General features: G+C 47.4%; 1 protein-coding gene across 1 annotated transcript in view; it reads left to right on the forward strand.

Moving 5' to 3' along the window:
- The window catches only part of LOC109884616 (transmembrane protein 65), a 49052-nt gene that overhangs the window by 14111 nt on the left and 14718 nt on the right, over positions 1 to 20223 (forward strand). The window contains exon 4 of the mRNA XM_031812070.1: positions 6534 to 6576. Within this exon, the coding sequence (XP_031667930.1) occupies positions 6534 to 6576 (43 nt within the window). The remainder of the gene's footprint in view (positions 1 to 6533; positions 6577 to 20223) is intronic.

Below are 20223 nucleotides of genomic sequence, written 5' to 3' on the forward strand. Positions count from 1 at the left end.
CTGGCCTGTGTTCTGGGACAACAACATATTGAATCCTGGGGTAGTTGAGGTCTGAAGCATCACCTATGGCTGGCCTGTGTTATGGGATAACAACATATTGAATCCTGGGGTAGTTGAGGTCTGAAGCATCACCTATGGCTGGCCTGTGTTATGGGATAACAACATATTGAATCCTGGGGTAGTTGAGGCCTGAAGCATCACCTATGGCTGGCCTGTGTTCTGGGACAACAACATATTGAATCCTGGGGTCTGGGACAACAACAAATTGAATCCTGGGGTAGTTGAGGTCTGAAGCATCACCTATGGCTGGCCTGTGTTCTGGGACAACAACATATTGAATCCTGGGGTAGTTGAGGTCTGAAGCATCACCTATGGCTGGCCTGTGTTATGGGATAACAACATATTGAATCCTGGGGTAGTTGAGGTCTGAAGCATCACCTATGGCTGGCCTGTGTTATGGGATAACAACATATTGAATCCTGGGGTAGTTGAGGCCTGAAGCATCACCTATGGCTGGCCTGTGTTCTGGGACAACAACATATTGAATCCTGGGGTCTGGGACAACAACATATTGAATCCTGGGGTAGTTGAGGTCTGAAGCATCACCTATGGCTGGCCTGTGTTCTGGGACAACAACATATTGAATCCTGGGGTAGTTGAGGTCTGAAGCATCACCTATGGCTGGCCTGTGTTCTGGGACAACAACATATTGAATCCTGGGGTAGTTGAGGCCTGAAGCATCACCTATGGCTGGCCTGTGTTCTGGGACAACAACATATTGAATCCTGGGGTCTGGGACAACAACATATTGAATCCTGGGGTCTGGGACAACAACATATTGAATCCTGGGGTAGTTGAGGTCTGAAGCATCACCTATGGCTGGCCTGTGTTCTGGGACAACAACATATTGAATCCTGGGGTCTGGGACAACAACATATTGAATCCTGGTGTAGTTGAGGCCTGCAGCATCACCTATGGCTGGCCTGTGTTCTGGGACAACAACATATTGAATCCTGGGGTAGTTGAGGCCTGAAGCATCACCTATGGCTGGCCTGTGTTATGGGATAACAACATATTGAATCCTGGGGTAGTTGAGGCCTGCAGCATCACCTATGGCTGGCCTGTGTTCTGGGACAACAACATATTGAATCCTGGGGTAGTTGAGGCCTGCAGCATCACCTATGGCTGGCCTGTGTTCTGGGACAACAACATATGTATTGTGATAGTGGGAGAGTGTTTTCTGTTTGGTATTCTCTCAGTCTTTTTTCCTTCAGATATATTCCTCTGAGCAGGAAACCTTCTGTTCTCTTGATTATGGTTAACAGTTACAACACCAAGGCATTTCACTGAGCCCTTTACTAGTGTGGTCGGAGGAATAAACAGAAGCATTTCACTGGGCCCTTTACTAGTGTGGTCGGAGGAATAAACAGAAGCATTTCACTGGGCCCTTTACTAGTGTGGTCGGAGGAATAAACAGAAGCATTTCACTGAGCCCTTTACTAGTGTGGTCGGAGGAATAAACAGAAGCATTTCACTGAGCCCTTTACTAGTGTGGTCGGAGGAATAAACAGAAGAATCCCGTTACAACAAAGGCATTTCACTGGGCCCTTTACTAGTGTGGTCGGAGGAATAAACAGTGTAACTATCCTTCAATAGAAGAATCACGTTACAACAAAGGCATTTCACTGGGCCCTTTACTAGTTTTGACCACAGTTCAAATGAATTCAGATACAGTATAGTATTCCATTTGGAGTGAATTAATTCAGATACAGTATAGTATTCCATGTGGAGTAAATTAATTCAGATACAGTATAGTATTCTATGTGGAGTAAATTAATTCAGATACATTATAGTATTCCATGTGGAGTAAATTAATTCAGATACAGTATAGTATTCTATGTGGAGTAAATTAATTCAGATACAGTATAGTATTCCATGTGGAAGAAATTAATTCAGATCCAGTATAGTATTCTATGTGGAGTAAATTAATTCAGATCCAGTATAGTATTCCATGTGGAGTAAATTAATTCAGATCCAGTATAATATTCTGTGTGGAGTAAATGAATTCAGATCCAGTATAATATTCTGTGTGGAGGTGTGTCTGCTGGTCATATAGCTCTGCTGTATAACAGACTGTGAATCCTCTCCCACTGAGATACTGCAGGGCTATTTCAGTGAACAGTAGAAAGACAAGGCTGTGATGTTCTGAACCCAGAACTCTACTGTAACTAACAGGGTCCAGAGCTCTACTATAACTACCAGCAGGCTGGACACAGAGCTCTACTATAACTACCAGCAGGCTGGACCCAGAGCTCTACTATAACTACCAGCAGGCTGGACCCAGAGCTCTACTATAACTACCAGCAGGCTGGACCCAGAGCTCTACTATAACTAACAGCAGGCTGGACCCAGAGCTCTACTATAACTAACAGCAGGCTGGACCCAGAGCTCTACTATAACTAGCAGGGTCCAGAGCTCTACTATAACTACCAGCAGGCTGGACCCAGAGCTCTACTATAACTACCAGCAGGCTGGACCCAGAGCTCTACTATAACTAACAGCAGGCTGGACCCAGAGCTCTACTATAACTAACAGCAGGCTGGACCCAGAGCTCTACTATAACTAACAGCAGGCTGGACCCAGAGCTCTACTATAACTAACAGCAGGCTGGACCCAGAGCTCTACTATAACTAACAGCAGGCTGGACCCAGAGCTCTACTAGAACTAACAGCAGGCTGGACCCAGAGCTCTACTATAACTAACAGCAGGCTGGACCCAGAGCTCTACTATAACTAACAGCAGGCTGGACCCAGAGCTCTACTAGAACTAACAGCAGGCTGGACCCAGAGCTCTACTATAACTAACAGCAGGCTGGACCCAGAGCTCTACTATAACTACCAGGGTCCAGAGCTCTACTATAACTAACAGGGTCCAGAGCTCTACTATAACTAGCAGGGTCCAGAGCTCTACTATAACTAACAGGGTCCAGAGCTCTACTATAACTAGCAGGGCCCAGAGCTCTACTATAACTACCAGGGTCCAGAGCTCTACTATAACTAACAGGGCCCAGAGCTCTACTATAACTAACAGGGTCCAGAGCTCTACTATAACTAACAGGGTCCAGAGCTCTACTATAACTAGCAGGGTCCAGAGCTCTACTATAACTAACAGGGTCCAGAGCTCTACTATAACTAACAGGGTCCAGAGCTCTACTATAACTAGCAGGACCCAGAGCTCTACATGTCAGCTGATCTGAGTGGAGGGAAATGGACGTGTCAGCTGATCTGAGTGGAGGGAAATGGACGTGTCAGCTGATCTGAGTGGAGGGAAATGGACGTGTCAGCTGATCTGAGTGGAGGGAAATGGATGTGTCAGCTGATCTGAGTGGAGGGAAATGGACGTGTCAGCTGATCTGAGTGAAGGGAAATGGATGTGTCAGCTGATCTGAGTGGAGGGAAATGGACGTGTCAGCTGATCTGAGTGGAGGGAAATGGACGTGTCAGCTGATCTGAGTGGAGGGAAATGGACGTGTCAGCTGATCTGAGTGGAGGGAAATGGATGTGTCAGCTGATCTGAGTGGAGGGAAATGGACGTGTCAGCTGATCTGAGTGGAGGGAAATGGATGTGTCAGCTGATCTGAGGAGGAGAGAAGAAAAGAAGGAGAGAGAACAACTTTTGATCGAATTTCACTTTGAACACAGTGTTTCTTCACCCGCTGTTATGTAAAGTACCAGAGGGGATGAAGGAGGAGAATATCACTAGTTTTGCCGTCTGTCTGTAATCGTATTTCCTCACTGCTGTGTTTCTGAAACAAGCCTGCTGTGTTTCTAACAGTTAGACAAACATCTAAGAGAGTCTTAACGATACTGTACATACCGCACAACATCTACACCAGAGAAACAAAATGCTGAAGTAAGATTCTTGGGGAGTTCTGAGTGTCCACAGGGGATACTAAATTGGATTATAAATCATGTCTGCGGCTTTAAATTGACAAATGAATTGGAATCATCAGTCAAATCCAACCTGAAGTTGAAGGCTTTATATGTAAACTCCAGCTGGTCATGTAACCTATTGTACTTCTCACTGTCCAATTGTTCAATATGATGGATGTTGTTTTGGACTTTTATTAGGCTCTGATCTTGTTAAATAAGTCTGGTACACATTCTCTCCCTCTCTCTCTGGATGGCTGCCTAAAACCTGCAGAAGCCCTGCTACAGTACTGCTACAGCCTGGGACTGCATCCAACATAGAACCCTGCTACAGTACTGCTATAGCCTGGGACTGCATCCCACATAGAACCCTGCTACAGTACTGCTACAGCCTGGGACTGCATCCCACATAGAACCCTGCTACAGTACTGCTACAGCCTGGGACTGCATCCCACATAGAACCCTGCTACAGTACTGCTACAGCCTGGGACTGCATCCCACATAGAACCCTGCTACAGTACTGCTACAGCCTGGGACTGCATCCCACATAGAACCCTGCTACAGTACTGCTACAGCCTGGGACTGCATCCCACATAGAACCCTGCTACAGTACTGCTACAGCCTGGGACTGCATCCCACATAGACCCCTGCTACAGTACTGCTACAGCCTGGGACTGCATCCCACATAGAACCCTGCTACAGTACTGCTACAGCCTGGGACTGCATCCCACATAGAACCCTGTTCCTTAAGTAGTGCACTACCCTATGGGCCCTGGTTATAAGTAGTGCACTACCCTATGGGCCCTGGTTATAAGTAGTGCACTATACAGGGAATAGGGTGCCATTTGGGACTGAACCCTGAGGCTGAAATAAGTTACAGACAGCTGACCTTGAAACGGTTGTAATTACATTGGTCCTGCTCTCTCTCTCTCTCTCTCTCTCTCTCTCTCTCTCTCTCTCTCTCTGTCTCTCTCTCTCTCTGTCTCTCTCTCTCTCTGTCTCTCTTTCTCTCTCTCTCTCTCTCTCTCTCTGTCTCTCTCTCTCTCTCTCTCTCTCTCTGTCTCTCTCTCTCTCTCTCTCTCTCTCTCTCTCTCTCTCTCTCTGTCTCTCTCTCTCTCTGTCTCTCTCTCTCTCTCTCTCTCTCTGTCTCTGTCTCTCTCTCTCTCTCTCTCTCTCTCTCTCTCTCTCTCTCTCTCTCTCTCTGTCTCTCTCTCTCTCTCTCTCTCTCTCTCTCTCTCTCCCTCTCTCTCTCTCTCTCTCTCTCTCTCTGTCTCTCTGTCTCTCTCTCTGTCTCTCTGTCTCTCTGTCTCTGTCTCTGTCTCTCTCTCTCTCTCTCTCTCTGTCTCTGTCTCTGTCTCTGTCTCTGTCTCTGTCTCTGTCTCTGTCTCTGTCTCTGTCTCTGTCTCTCTCTCCCTCTGTCTCTGTCTCTGTCTCTGTCTCTGTCTCTGTCTCTGTCTCTCTCTGTCTCTCTCTCTCTCTCTCTCTCTCTCTCTCTCTCTCTCTCTCTCTCTCCTCCAATCAAGATTCACTATCTTCACAATGTAGTTTTAGATTCAGACTACTGTATCTGCACCCTGAGAAAAAAGGGTTCCAAATGTGTTCTTCGGTTGTCCCCATAGGAGAACCATGTTTGGTTACAGGTAGAAACCTGGAACCACATATAACTATTTTGGGTTCCATGTAGAACCTTCTGTATAAAGGGTACTACATGGAACTTTAAAAAATTCTACCTGGAACCAAAAGGGTTCTGCCAGGAAACAAAAAAGGGTTCTTCAAAGGGTTCTCCTATGGGGACAGCCGAAGAAACCTTTTAAGGTTCTAGATCCTTTGTTGGTTCTAAATCTTCAACACAGCATTTTTGTTATGGGCCGTTCTAATGTGACGTTCAGTGATTAGTTTGTGTGTTTGATATTGAAATACATAGATTGATGTGTTAACATGGGTATCTGTTAACATTAAACAGACCCCTTGTCCCTCGCAGCCTACATGACTCCAGAACGATCCTGCGTTGCCATGACATTCAGATCAATGATTGTTCCAGGCACGTCAGTCACAGTTAAAACACATCAGTCCTGTGGGCCGTGATTCTGTCTGTCTCAGTCTCTGGACAGACACAAGTGTAAATAAACTGTTTTCAGCATCGAACGAGCAGGAAGAGCAGATGAAATCCATTAACAAACCAGCTGTACGGTAATTCACATTTGGCTCTGTCGCATCTCATTTACCATGATTTTCTCTCTATTAGTTCAGGTGCATTCTGTCTAATGACGAGTCAGAGACACAGCTACTGTCTAATGATGAGTCAGAGACACAGCCTGCTGTCTAATGATGAGTCAGAGACACAGCCTGCTGTCTAATGATGAGTCAGAGACACAGCCTGCTGTCTAATGACGAGTCAGAGACACAGCCTGCTGTTTAATGTTGAGTCAGAGACACGGCCTGCTGTCTAATGATGAGTCAGAGACACAGCTACTGCTACAGCCTGCTCCACTCCTGTGTTTGTGTTTTAATGGATCTCATTGGAGCATACAACGACCTCTTGACGTCATCAACCAGTCCTTCACCCGGGCAGAACCATGACCTCCCTCTCTTCTCTCTCTGCAGCTGCTGCCCTGGGGAACCTTGTGTCGGACCTGGCTGGACTCGGGTAAGAAAAGACCGATCAAACCAATCGTCTGTTAGGGCTGATACAGTCCCTGGTGGAGTCCTATTGTAGTCACACTGTGTTCAGTCCCTGGTGGAGTTCTATTGCAGTCACACTGTGTACAGTCCCTGTTAGCATCCTATTGTAGCCGCTATAGGAAGATTGCTACAGTCCCTGTTAGCATCCTATTGTAGTTGCTATAGGAAGATTGCTACAGTCCCTGTTAGCATCCTATTGTAGCCACTATAGGAAGATTGCTACAGTCCCTGTTAGCATCCTATTGTAGTCGCTATAGGAAGATTGCTACAGTCCCTGTTAGCATCCTATTGTAGCCGCTATAGGAAGATTGCTACAGTCCCTGTTAGCATCCTATTGTAGCCGCTATAGGAAGATTGCTACAGTCCCTGTTAGCATCCTATTGTAGCCGCTATAGGAAGATTGCTACAGTCCCTGTTAGCATCCTATTGTAGCCGCTATAGGAAGATTGCTACAGTCCCTGTTAGCATCCTATTGTAGTCGCTATAGGAAGATTGCTACAGTCCCTGTTAGCATCCTATTGTAGTCGCTATAGGAAGATTGCTACAGTCCCTTTTAGCATCCTATTATAGCCGCTATAGGAAGATTGCTACAGTCCCTGTTAGCATCCTATTGTAGTCGCTATAGGAAGATTGCTACAGTCCCTGTCAGCATCCTATTGTAGTTGCTATAGGAAGATTGCTACAGTCCCTGTTAGCATCCTATTGTAGCCGCTATAGGAAGATTGCTACAGTCCCTGTTAGCATCCTATTGTAGCCGCTATAGGAAGATTGCTACAGTCCCTGTTAGCATCCTATTGTAGCCGCTATAGGAAGATTGCTACAGTCCCTGTTAGCATCCTATTGTAGCCGCTATAGGAAGATTGCTACAGTCCCTGTTAGCATCCTATTGTAGTCGCTATAGGAAGATTGCTACAGTCCCTGTTAGCATCCTATTGTAGTCGCTATAGGAAGATTGCTACAGTCCCTGTTAGCATCCTATTGTAGCCGCTATAGGAAGATTGCTACAGTCCCTGTTAGCATCCTATTGTAGTCGCTATAGGAAGATTGCTACAGTCCCTGTTAGCATCCTATTGTAGCCGCTATAGGACGATTGCTACAGTCCCTGTTAGCATCCTATTGTAGCCGCTATAGGAAGATTGCTACAGTCATAATGGGGTTTTTGAGAACTTTCCAGACTTCTCCAAGCATTGTGAGAACTGATTATTTGCGGTGAACAACTGCAAAAAATACTACCTGGAATGTGCACAATGTGCTTATAGCTAAACAGAAAACCTGTCAGGCTAAAACTGGAGAGAGGTTAATGATGTCCTCTAATCTGTCAGGATGAAACTGGAGAGAGGTTAATGATGTCCTCTAACCTGTCAGGATGAAACTGGAGAGAGGTTAATGATGTCCTCTAACCTGTCAGGATGAAACTGGAGAGAGGTTAATGATGTCCTCTAACCTGTCAGAATGAAACTGGAGAGAGGTTAATGATGTCCTCTAACCTGTCAGGATTAAACTGGAGAGAGGTTAATGATGTCCTCTAACCTGTCAGAATGAAACTGGAGAGAGGTTAATGATGTCCTCTAACCTGTCAGGCTGAAACTGGAGAGAGGTTAATGATGTCCTCTAACCTGTCAGAATGAAACTGGAGAGAGGTTAATGATGTCCTCTAACCTGTCAGAATGAAACTGGAGAGAGGTTAATGATGTCCTCTAAGCCAACGTCTCTCCTCTGTCTGTACATTGAAAACCAGCCACATCACGGACACCGACGTCTTGCTTCCAGACAAACTAAACACCTTCTTTGCCCGCTTTGAGGATAATACCGTGACAACGACGCGGCCCGCTACCAAGGACTGCACCCCCCATCTCCTTCTCCGTGGCCGATGAAGATGAGCTGTTCTATAATCTCAGTAAATACTGTCTAAAGACCAGTCAGTTTACACTACCAGCACCGTTAGACTGAAGTGTCAGTCTTGACTAGTTTCCATACCAGGACCGTTAGACTGAAGTGCCAGTCTTGACTAGTTTCCATACCAGGACCGTTATACTGATGTGCCAGTCTTGACTAGTTTCCATACCAGGACCGTTATACTGATGTGCCAGTCTTGACTAGTTTCCATACCAGCACCGTTAGACTGAAGTGTCAGTCTTGACTAGTTTCCATACCAGGACCGTTAGACTGAAGTGTCCGTCTTGACTAGTTTCCATACCAGGACCTTTAGACTGAAGTGTCCGTCTTGACTAGTTTCCCTACCAGGACTGTTAGACTGAAGTGCCAGGCTTGACTAGTTTCCATACCAGGACCGTTATACTGATGTGCCAGTCTTGACTAGTTTCCATACCAGGACCGTTAGACTGAAGTGTCAGTCTTGACTAGTTTCCATACCAGGACCGTTAGACTGAAGTATCAGTCTTGACTAGTTTCCATACCAGGACTGTTAGACTGAAGTGCCAGTCTTGACTAGTTTCCATACCAGGACCGTTATACTGATGTGCCAGTCTTGACTAGTTTCCATACCAGGACCGTTATACTGATGTGCCAGTCTTGACTAGTTTCCATACCAGGACCGTTAGACTGAAGTGTCAGTCTTGACTAGTTTCCATACCAGGACCGTTAGATTCTGAAGTGTCAGTCTTTGGGTAAAAAAGGCCCTGGGTAGCGCTCTTTAGTGTGAGCTGCACCTGAGGAGGATGTCTCACTGCTCTGGAGACAGGAGTGCTTGGCTTGCGCTAATGGCCTCTCATAGTGTCTGAGTTACACCATCTGCTTTAAACTGTCATTTATTCAAATCAAATCTAATTCTATTGGTCACAAACACATGGTTAACAGATGTTAATGCGAGTGTAATGAAATGATTGTGCTTCTAGTTCCGACAGTGCAGTAATATCTAACAAGTAATCTAACAATTCCACAACAACTACCTAATGTAGACAAATCTAACAAGTAATCTAACAATTCCACAACAACGACCTAATGACACAAAAATCTAAGTAAAGGGATGGAATAAGAATATGTACATATAAATGTACGGATGGGCCATGATCGACCGGCATAGACGAGATGCAATAGACGGTATAGAATACAGTATATACATCTGGGATGAGTAGTGCAAGATATGCAAACGTCATTATTAAAGTGGCATTAATAAACTGAATAGTGATCTAATATGTTAGAGTGGCCAATGATTTCAAGTCTGTATGTAGGCAGCAGCCTCTCTGTGTTAGTGATGGCTGTTTAACAGTCTGACGGCCTTGAGAGAGAAGCTATTTTTCAGTCTCTCGGTCCCAGCTTTGATGCACCTGTACTGACCTCGCCTTCTGGATGGTAGCGGGGTGAATAGGCAGTAGCTCGGGTGGTTGTTGTCCTTGATGATCTTTTTGTCCTTCCTGTGACATCGGGTGCTGTAGGTGTCCTGGAGGGCAGGTAATTTTCCCCCGGAGATGCGTTGTGCAGACCGCACCACCCTCTGGAGAGCCCTGCGGTTGTGGGCGGTGCAGTTGCCATACCAGGCGGTGATACAGCCCAACAGGATGCTCTCAATTGTGCATCTGTAGATGTTTGTGAGGGTTTTAGGTGACAAGCCAATTTTCTTCAGCCTCCTGAGGTTTAAGAGGCGCTGTTGCACCTTCTTAACCACACTGTCTGTGTGAGTGAACCATTTCAGTTTGTCCCTGGTGTGTATGCCGAGGAACTTGAAACTTTCCAACTTCTCCACTGCTGTCCCGTTTATGTGGATAGGGGGGTGCTCCCTCTGCTGTTTCCTGAAGTCCACGATCATCTCCTTTGTTTTGTTGACGTTGAGTGAGAGGTTGTTTTCCTGACACATACTCCGAGTGCCCTCACCACTTCCCTATAGGCTGTCTTGTCGTTGTTGGTGATCAAGCCCACTACTGTTGTGTCGTCTGCAAACTTGATGATCGATGGCCACGCATGGCCACGCAGTCATGGGTGAACAGGGAGTATAGGAGGGGGCTAAACACACACCCTTGTGGCATCAGCGAAGTGGAAATGTTGTTTCCTGCCTTCACCACCTGGGGGTGGCCCGTCAGGAAGTCCATGACCCGTCAGGAAGTCTAGGATTGCACAGGGTGAGGTTGAGGCCCAGGGCCTCAAGCTTAATGCTGAACTTGAGGGTACTATGTTGTCTTACATAGGTGTTCCTCTTGTCCAAATGGGATAGGGCAGTGTGCAGTGTGATGGCAATTGCATCGTCTGAGGACCTATTGGGGTGGTATGCAAATTGCAGTGGGTCTAGGGTGATAGGTAAGGTGGAAGTGATATGATCCTTGACTAGTCTCTCAAAACACTTCATAATGACAGAAGTGAGTGCTACGGGGCGATAGTCATTTAGTTCAGTTATCTTTTCCTTCTTGGGTTCAGGAACAATGGCGGCCCTCTTGAAGTATGTGGGGACAGCAGACTGGGATAGGGAGAAATGTAATATGTCCGTAAACACACCAGCCAGCTGGTCTGCGCATGCTCTGAGGACGCAGCTAGGGATGCCGTCTGGGCCAGCAGCCTTGCGAGGGTTAACCCGTTTGAATGTCTTACTCACGTCGGCCACGGAGAAGGAGGTGGGGGGGTGCAGTCCTTGGTAGCGGGCCGCGTCGGTGGCACTGTATTATCCTCAAAGTGAGCGAAGAAGGTGTTTAGTTTGTCTGGAAGCGTGACGTCGGTGTCCGTGACGTGGCTGGTTTTCTTTTTGTAGTTCTTGATTGCCTGTAGACCCTGCCACATACGTCTCGTGTCTGAATTGCGTCTCCACTTTGTCCCTATACTGACGTTTCACTTGTTTGATTGCCTTGCAGAGGGTATACCTACACTGTTTGTATTCGGCCATATTCCAGACTACAACAGATCTGTTGTAGCCTGGTCCCAGATCTGTTGTAGACTGGTCCCAGATCTGTTGTAGCCTGGTCCCAGATCTGCTGTAGACTGGTCCCAGATCTGTTGTAGACCGGTCCCATATCTGTTGTAGACCGGTCCCAGGTCTGTTGTAGACTGGTCCCAGATCTGTTGTAGCCTGGACCCAGATCTGCTCTAGCCTGGTCCCAGATCTGTTGTAGACTGAAGCCCCAGGTCAAACCAAGCTAATAACAGAGGAGAGGCTGGAGCCCCGGGTCAAACCAAGCTAACAGAGGAGAGGCTGTGGAGCCCCAGGTCAAACCAAGCTAACAGAGGAGAGGCTGGAGCCCCAGGTCAAACCAAGCTAACAGAGGAGAGGCTGGAGTCACGGCCACAGCAGCTGACTGCTGTTAAAATAAATGACTCATACATCAAATTACAGACGTTCAGAAAGAGACAGCAGCAGATTACACGACATCTGGGAAATCACACATCTACAAGCAGACATCTACAATCCTCTCTGTCACCAGTCATAGAAAAAGGCCTGCAGAGAATACAAAACAAATACTCTATTCTATAATTCACCATAACCATATGGCAAGCTTCAATGCCATACAACTCTCCTTCCGTGGCCTCCAATTGCTCTTAAATACAAGTAAAACTAAAGGCATGCTCTTCAACCGATCGCTACCTGCACCTACCCGCCTGTCCAACATCACTACTCTGGACGGCTCTGACTTAGAATACGTGGACAACTACAAATACTTAGGTGTCTGGTTAGACTGTAAACTCTCCTTCCAGACCCATATCAAACATCTCCAATCCAAAGTTAAATCTAGAATTGGCTTCCTATTTCGCAACAAAGCATCCTTCACTCATGCTGCCAAACATACCCTTGTAAAACTGACCATCCTACCAATCCTCGACTTTGGCGATGTCATTTACAAAATAGCCTCCAATACCCTACTCAACAAATTGGATGCAGTCTATCACAGTGCAATCCGTTTTATCACCAAAGCCCCATATACTACCCACCATTGCGACCTGTACGCTCTCGTTGGCTGGCCCTCGCTTCATACTCGTCGCCAAACCCACTGGCTCCATGTCATCTACAAGACCCTGCTAGGTAAAGTCCCCCCTTATCTCAGCTCGCTGGTCACCATAGCATCTCCCACCTGTAGCACACGCTCCAGCAGGTATATCTCTCTAGTCACCCCCAAAACCAATTCTTTCTTTGGCCGCCTCTCCTTCCAGTTCTCTGCTGCCAATGACTGGAACGAACTACAAAAATCTCTGAAACTGGAAACACTTATCTCCCTCACTAGCTTTAAGCACCAACTGTCAGAGCAGCTCACAGATTACTGCACCTGTACATAGCCCACCTATAATTTAGCCCAAACAACTACCTCTTTCCCAACTGTATTTAATTTTTATTTATTTATTTATTTTGCTCCTTTGCACCCCATTATTTTTATTTCTACTTTGCACATTCTTCCATTGCAAAACTACCATTCCAGTATTTTACTTGCTATATTGTATTTACTTTGCCATCATGGCCTTTTTTGCCTTTACCTCCCTTCTCACCTCATTTGCTCACATTGTATATAGACTTGTTTATACTGCATTATTGACTGTATGTTTGTTTTTACTCCATGTGTAACTCTGTGTCGTTTTATCTGTCGAACTGCTTTGCTTTATCTTGGCCAGGTCGCAATTGTAAATGAGAACTTGTTCTCAACTAGCCTACCTGGTTAAATAAAGGTGAAATAAAATAAGTAAATAAATAATGCTGACAACAGGGCCAATAGGATACATGTAGTTACAGTTCGCTTAGCTCTAGACTGGTCCTAGGTCTGTTCTAGTGTGGTCCCAGATCTGTTATAGCCTGGACCCAGATCTGTTATAGCCTGGTCCCAGATCTGTTATAGCCTGGTCCCAGATCTGTTATAGCCTGGTCCCAGATCTGTTATAGCCTGGACCCAGATCTGTTATAGCCTGGACCCTGATCTGTTATAGCCTGGTCCCAGATCTGTTATAGCCTGGACCCAGATCTGTTATAGCCTGGACCCTGATCTGTTATAGCCTGGACCCAGATCTGTTATAGCCTGGACCCTGATCTGTTATAGCCTGGACCCTGATCTGTTATAGCCTGGACCCAGATCTGTTATAGCCTGGACCCTGATCTGTTATAGCTTGATCCCAGATATGTTGTAGACTTGTCCCATGTCTGGGGCCTGGGGCTCCACAGTCTCTCCTCTGTTAGCTTGGTTTGATCTGGGGCTCCAGCCTCCTCTCTGTTAGCTTGGTTTGACCTGGGGCTCCAGCCTCTCCTCTGTTAGCTTGGTTTGACCTGGGGCTCCACAGCCTCTCCTCTGTTAGCTTGGTTTGACCTGGGGCTCCAGCCTCTCCTCTGTTAGCTTGGTTTGATCTGGGGCTCCAGCCTGCCCTCTACTGGCATGGAGGTTAACACAAGCAGGCCATGGGAAACTACGGTCCTGATTGGTGTCACATTTTGTCCCAGCTAACACACCTGACTCCAATAATCAACTGATTCTGATCTTCAGTTTAGAATGTAATTTGTTTAAATCAGTTGTGTTTGCTAGGACCAATCAGGTCCCCGGGGACTGGAGTTGCCCAGGCCTGCGGACTAGAGCTTCATTCCCTGTTATAGCAGTATCTGTCCCAACACACTACAGCATCATTCCCTGTTATAGCAGTACCTGTCCCAACACACTAGAGCATCAATCCGTGTTATAGCAGTATCTGTCCCAACACACTAGAGCATCGTTCCCTGTTATAGCAGTACCTGTCCCAACATACTGTATGTTGTTTTACAGTGTGTCCATAACGGTCCATGTAGTCAAGTAATCTTCCACCTAACAAATTATCCTTTTTATCCCTGTATGCCTATCATGTACATACCGTAGATGTGGAGCTATGTAATAATCACCCAGCTGACATCTGGTACATTACCCCATTCTGTCAGATTATCCCTGTATGTCTATCATGTACATACCGTAGATGTGGAGCTATGTAATAATCACCCAGCTGACATGTGGTGCATTATCCCCATTCTGTCAGATTATCCCTGTATGTCTATTAAGTACATACCGTAGATGTGGAGCTATGTAATAATCACCCGGCTGACATCTGGTGCATTATCCCCATTCTGTCAGATTATCCCTGTATGTCTATCATGTACATACCGTAGATGTGGAGCTATGTAATAATCACCCGGCTGACATCTGGTCCATTATCCCCATTCTGTCAGATTATCCCTGTATGTCTATTAAGTACATACCGTAGATGTGGAGCTATGTAATAATCACCCGGCTGACATCTGGTGCATTATCCCCATTCTGTCAGATTATACAGGATGTATTGTCTGTCCTGAGAAAGGGTGGTCTTTACAAGTTCCTGTCTTCCTCCACGACAATCAGTTTCTATAGTAACGAGCAGCATATTTCTCCCTCTGTGTGTGTGTGTGACTGTCTAACGATCAACGCATCTCATTAAGCCTGTTTACTAGTTTTACTCACTGTATCCACAACCATTATGCCATCATCATCATCATCATCATCATCATCTGTTGTCAGGGAAGCTGTTTGCTCAGCAGAGCACAGTGATGCTTGTTAGTTTATCCCGGGTGATATCCCAGGTTTATCCCGGGTGATATCCCAGGTTTATCCCGGGTGATATCCCAGGTTTATCCCAGGTTTATCCCGGGTGATATCCCAGGTTTATCCCGGGTGATATCCCAGGTTTATCCCAGGTTTATCCCGGGTGATATCTGCAGTGACCTGTTGGGTTATTGGTTTTTATTGATTCTGCTGGAGTGAAGACATTCCTATGACTGAATTTAAACAGATCGTTTGGTCCCTCCCCCCTGACTGAATTTAAACAGATCGTTTGGTCCCTCCCCCCTGACTGAATTTAAACAGATCGTTTGGTCCCTCCCCCCTGACTGAATTTAAACAGATCCTTTAGTCCCTCTCCCCTGACTGAATTTAAACAGATCGTTTGGTCCCTCTCCCCTGACTGAATTTAAACAGATCGTTTAGTCCCTCCCCCCCCTGACTGAATTTAAACAGATCGTTTGGTCCCCCCCCCCCCCTGACTGAATTTAAACAGATCGTTTAGTCCCTCCCCCCCCTGACTGAATTTAAACAGATCGTTTAGTCCCCCCCCCCCCCCTGACTGAATTTAAACAGATCGTTTGGTCCCTCTCCCCCCTGACTGAATTTAAACAGATCGTTTGGTCCCTCTCCCCTGACTGAACATAGTTCTAATAATTTGTTCACTGCAAATTGACCACAACTCTAAAACAGATTGTATTTGAAAATGACAATATTTCTTACCTTGAGACTAGATGACGTTTCTATTTTTTATTTGCGAGAATACTCCTCAATTAAATAAATTTTTCACTTCATTCCTATAGATTATACAGTCTTTTTCTTTACCCAAAACGAACTGAATTGGCCAATGTGGGAGCACAATCCCATGGCTTCTTCCCAAGTGGTACAGACAGCCGGCTGAGTCTGGAATGTTCTCTCTATTGGCCATTCTGGGTCAGACGGGACTCACTTACTGTTGCCCACAGTAAGTGTCATTTCAGGATTCTGCTCATGTTCCTGGGCCATCTGTACCCCTGTCTGGCACTCTGTTGGCATCTTAATGGAGATGTCTGGCACTCTGTTGGCATCATAATGGAAATAGCTGCTCTGTCTGGCCCTCAGTTGCTCTGTCTGGCGCTCTGTTAGGATCATAATGGAGATAGCTGCTCTGTCTGGCACTCTTTTGGCATCATAATGGAAATAGCTGCTCTGTCTGGCCCTCAGTTGCTCTGTCTGGCGCTCTGTTAGGATCATAATGGAAATAGCTGCTCTGTCTGGCACTCTGTTGGCATCATAATGGAGATAGCTGCTCTGTCTGGCACTCTGTTGGCATCATAATGGAGGTAGCTGCTCTGTCTGGCACTCTGTTGGCATCATAATGGAGATAGCTGCTCTGTCTGGCCCTCAGTTGCTCTGTCTGGCGCTCTGTTAGGATCATAATGGAAATAGCTGCTCTGTCTGGCCCTCAGTTGCTCTGTCTGGCACTCTGTTAGCATCTTAATGGAGAAAGCTGCTCTGTCTGGCCCTCAGTTGCTCTGTCTGGCACTCTGTTGGCATCATAATGGAGGTAGCTGCTCTGTCTGGCACTCAGTTAGCATCTTAATGGAGAAAGCTGCTCTGTCTGGCCCTCAGTTGCTCTGTCTGGCACTCAGTTAGCATCTTAATGGAGATAGCTGCTCTGTCTGGCCCTCAGTTGCTCTGTCTGGCACTCTGTTGGCATCATAATGGAGGTAGCTGCTCTGTCTGGCCGTCAGTTAGCATCATAATGGAGATAGCATCCATCCATCACAACATCAGCCTAACCCACTACAGCCCCAAAGCGGTGAGCGCTAAGTAGTGCGCTATATAGGGAATAGGGTGCCATTTCAAATGTAGCCCATGGGTGCATCTATTCCCTATATAGTGCACTACTTTTTGACCAGAGCAATATGGGTCCTGGCCTAATGTAGTGCGCTATATAGGGAATAGGGGGTTATTACAGATGCTGTCCATGTTCCAGAGACATCTGGTCACATCTGTACTGAACCTGAAAGCTGGTGGCCAGCGGGCATCTCATCTGAGGTGGCATTCATCCATCAGATTTTAGAGCCATGCCCGCTATGCACTGGCCCTGACAGGCTATGAAATATAGCTTCCCCAGGAGCACAACGCTACCAGGAGCACAACGCTACTAGGAGCACAACGCTACCAGGAGCACAACGCTACCAGGAGCACAACGCTACCAGGAGCACAACGCTATAAGGAGCACAACGCTACTAGGAGCACAACACTACTAGGAGCACAACGCTACTAGGAGCACAACGCTACTAGGAGCACAACGTTACTAGGAGCACAACGCTACCAGGAGCACAACGCTACTAGGAGCACAACGCTACTAGGAGCACAACGCTACCAGGAGCACAATGCTACCAGGAGCACATCGCTACTAGGAGCACAACGCTATAAGGAGCACAACGCTATAAGGAGCACAACGCTATTAGGAGCACAACGCTATTAGGAGCACAACGCTATAAGGAGCACAACGCTATAAGGAGCACAACGCTATTAGGAGCACAACGCTATAAGGAGCACAACGCTATAAGGAGCACAACGCTATTAGGAGCACAACACTATAAGGAGCACAACGCTACTAGGAGCACATCGCTACTAGGAGCACAACGCTACCAGGAGCACAACGCTACCAGGAGCACAACGCTACCAGGAGCACAACGCTACAAGGAGCACAACGCTACTAGGAGCACAACGTTACTAGGAGCACAACGCTACCAGGAGCACAACGCTACCAGGAGCACAACGCTACTAGGAGCACAACGCCACCAGGAGCACAACGCTACCAGGAACACAATGCTACCAGGAGCACAACGCTACCAGGAGCACAATGCTACCAGGAGCACAACGCTACCAGGAGCACAACACTATTAGGAGCATAACGCTACCAGGAGCACAACGCTACCAGGAGCACAACGCTACCAGGAGCACAACGCGACTAGGAGCACAACGCTACCAGGAGCACAACGCTACCAGGAACACAACGCTACCAGGAGCACAACGCTACCAGGAGCACAACGCGACTAGGAGCACAACGCTACCAGGAGCACAACGCTACCAGGAGCACAATAATTTTGCACGCCCAATTTTTCCGTTTTTGATTTGTTAAAAAAAAACTTCATGATTGTGTCCCACTTGTTGTTGATTCTTCACAAAAAAATACAGTTTTATATCTTTATGTTTGAAGCCTGAAATGTGGCAAAAGGTCGCAAAGTTCAAGGGGGCCGAATACTTTCGCAAGGCACTGTATGGTTTCCAGAAGATGGACAGGGACTCTGTTGTCCTAGCTTCAGGGGGAAGATGGACAGGGACTCTGTTGTCATAGCTTCAGGGGGAAGATGGACAGGGACTCTGTTGTGATAGCTTCAGGGGGAAGATGGACAGGGACTCTGTTGTCCTAGCTTCAGGGGGAAGATGGACAGGGACTCTGTTGTCATAGCTTCAGGGGGGAGATGGACAGGGACTCTGTTGTCATAGCTTCAGGGGGGGAAGATGGACAGGGACTCTGTTGTCATAGCTCCAGGGGGGGAAGATGAACAGCGACTCTGTTGTCATAGCTTCAGGGGGAAGATGGACAGGGACTCTGTTGTCATAGCTTCAGGGGGGAAGATGAACAGGGACTCTGTTGTGATAGCTTCAGGGGGGAGATGGACAGGGACTCTGTTGTCCTAGCTTCAGGGGGAGAAGATGGACAGGGACTCTGTTGTCATAGCTTCAGGCGGGAAGATGGACAGGGACTCTGATGTCATAGTTTCAGGGGAAGCTCATTCCACCATCGGAGGGCATAGCTTCAGGGGGGGAGATGAACAGGGACTCTGTTGTCATAGCTTCAGGGGGAGCTCATTCCACCATCAGAGGGCATAGCTTCAGGGGAAGCTCATTCCACCATCAGAGGGCATAGCTTCAGGGGGGGAAGATGGACAGGGACTCTGTTGTCATAGCTTCAGGGGAAGCTCATTCCACCATCGGAGGGCATAGCTTCAGGGGGGGAAGATGGACAGGGACTCTGTTGTCATAGCTTCAGGGGAAGCTCATTCCACCATCGGAGGGCATAGCTTCAGGGGGGGAAGATGGACAGGGACTCTGTTGTCATAGCTTCAGGGGAAGCTCATTCCACCATCGGAGGGCATAGCTTCAGGGGGGGAAGATGGACAGGGACTTTGTTGTCATAGCTTCAGGGGAAGCTCATTCCACCATCAGAGGGCATAGCTTCAGGGGGGGAAGATGGACAGGGACTCTGTTGTCATAGCTTCAGGGAGAAGCTCATTCCACCATCGGAGGGCATAGCTTCAGGGGGGGAAGATGGACAGGGACTCTGTTGTCATAGCTTCAGGGAGAAGCTCATTCCACCATCGGAGGGCATAGCTTCAGGGGGGGAAGATGGACAGGGACTCTGTTGTCATAGCTTCAGGGGAAGCTCATTCCACCATCGGAGGGCATAGCTTCAGGGGGGGAAGATGGACAGGGACTCTGTTGTCATAGCTTCAGGGGAAGCTCATTCCACCATCAGAGGGCATAGCTTCAGGGGGGGAAGATGGACAGGGACTCTGTTGTCATAGCTTCAGGGGAAGCTCATTCCACCATCGGAGGGCATAGCTTCAGGGGGGGAAGATGGACAGGGACTCTGTTGTCATAGCTTCAGGGGAAGCTCATTCCACCATCGGAGGGCATAGCTTCAGGGGGGGAAGATGGACAGGGACTCTGTTGTCATAGCTTCAGGGGGGGAAGATGGACAGGGACTCTGTTGTCATAGCTTCAGGGGAAGCTCATTCCACCATCGGAGGGCATAGCTTCAGGGGGGAGATGGACAGGGACTCTGTTGTCATAGCTTCAGGGGAAGCTCATTCCACCATCGGAGGGCATAGCTTCAGGGGGGGAAGATGGACAGGGACTCTGTTGTCATAGCTTCAGGGGGGGAAGATGGACAGGGACTCTGTTGTCATAGCTTCAGGGGAAGCTCATTCCACCATCGGAGGGCATAGCTTCAGGGGGGGAAGATGGACAGGGACTCTGTTGTCATAGCTTCAGGGGGGGAAGATGGACAGGGACTCTGTTGTCATAGCTTCAGGGGAAGCTCATTCCACCATCGGAGGGCATAGCTTCAGGGGGGAAGATGG

Source organism: Oncorhynchus kisutch, unplaced genomic scaffold (genome assembly GCF_002021735.2).
Source record: "Oncorhynchus kisutch isolate 150728-3 unplaced genomic scaffold, Okis_V2 Okis02a-Okis13b_hom, whole genome shotgun sequence".
NCBI lineage: Eukaryota > Metazoa > Chordata > Actinopteri > Salmoniformes > Salmonidae > Oncorhynchus > Oncorhynchus kisutch.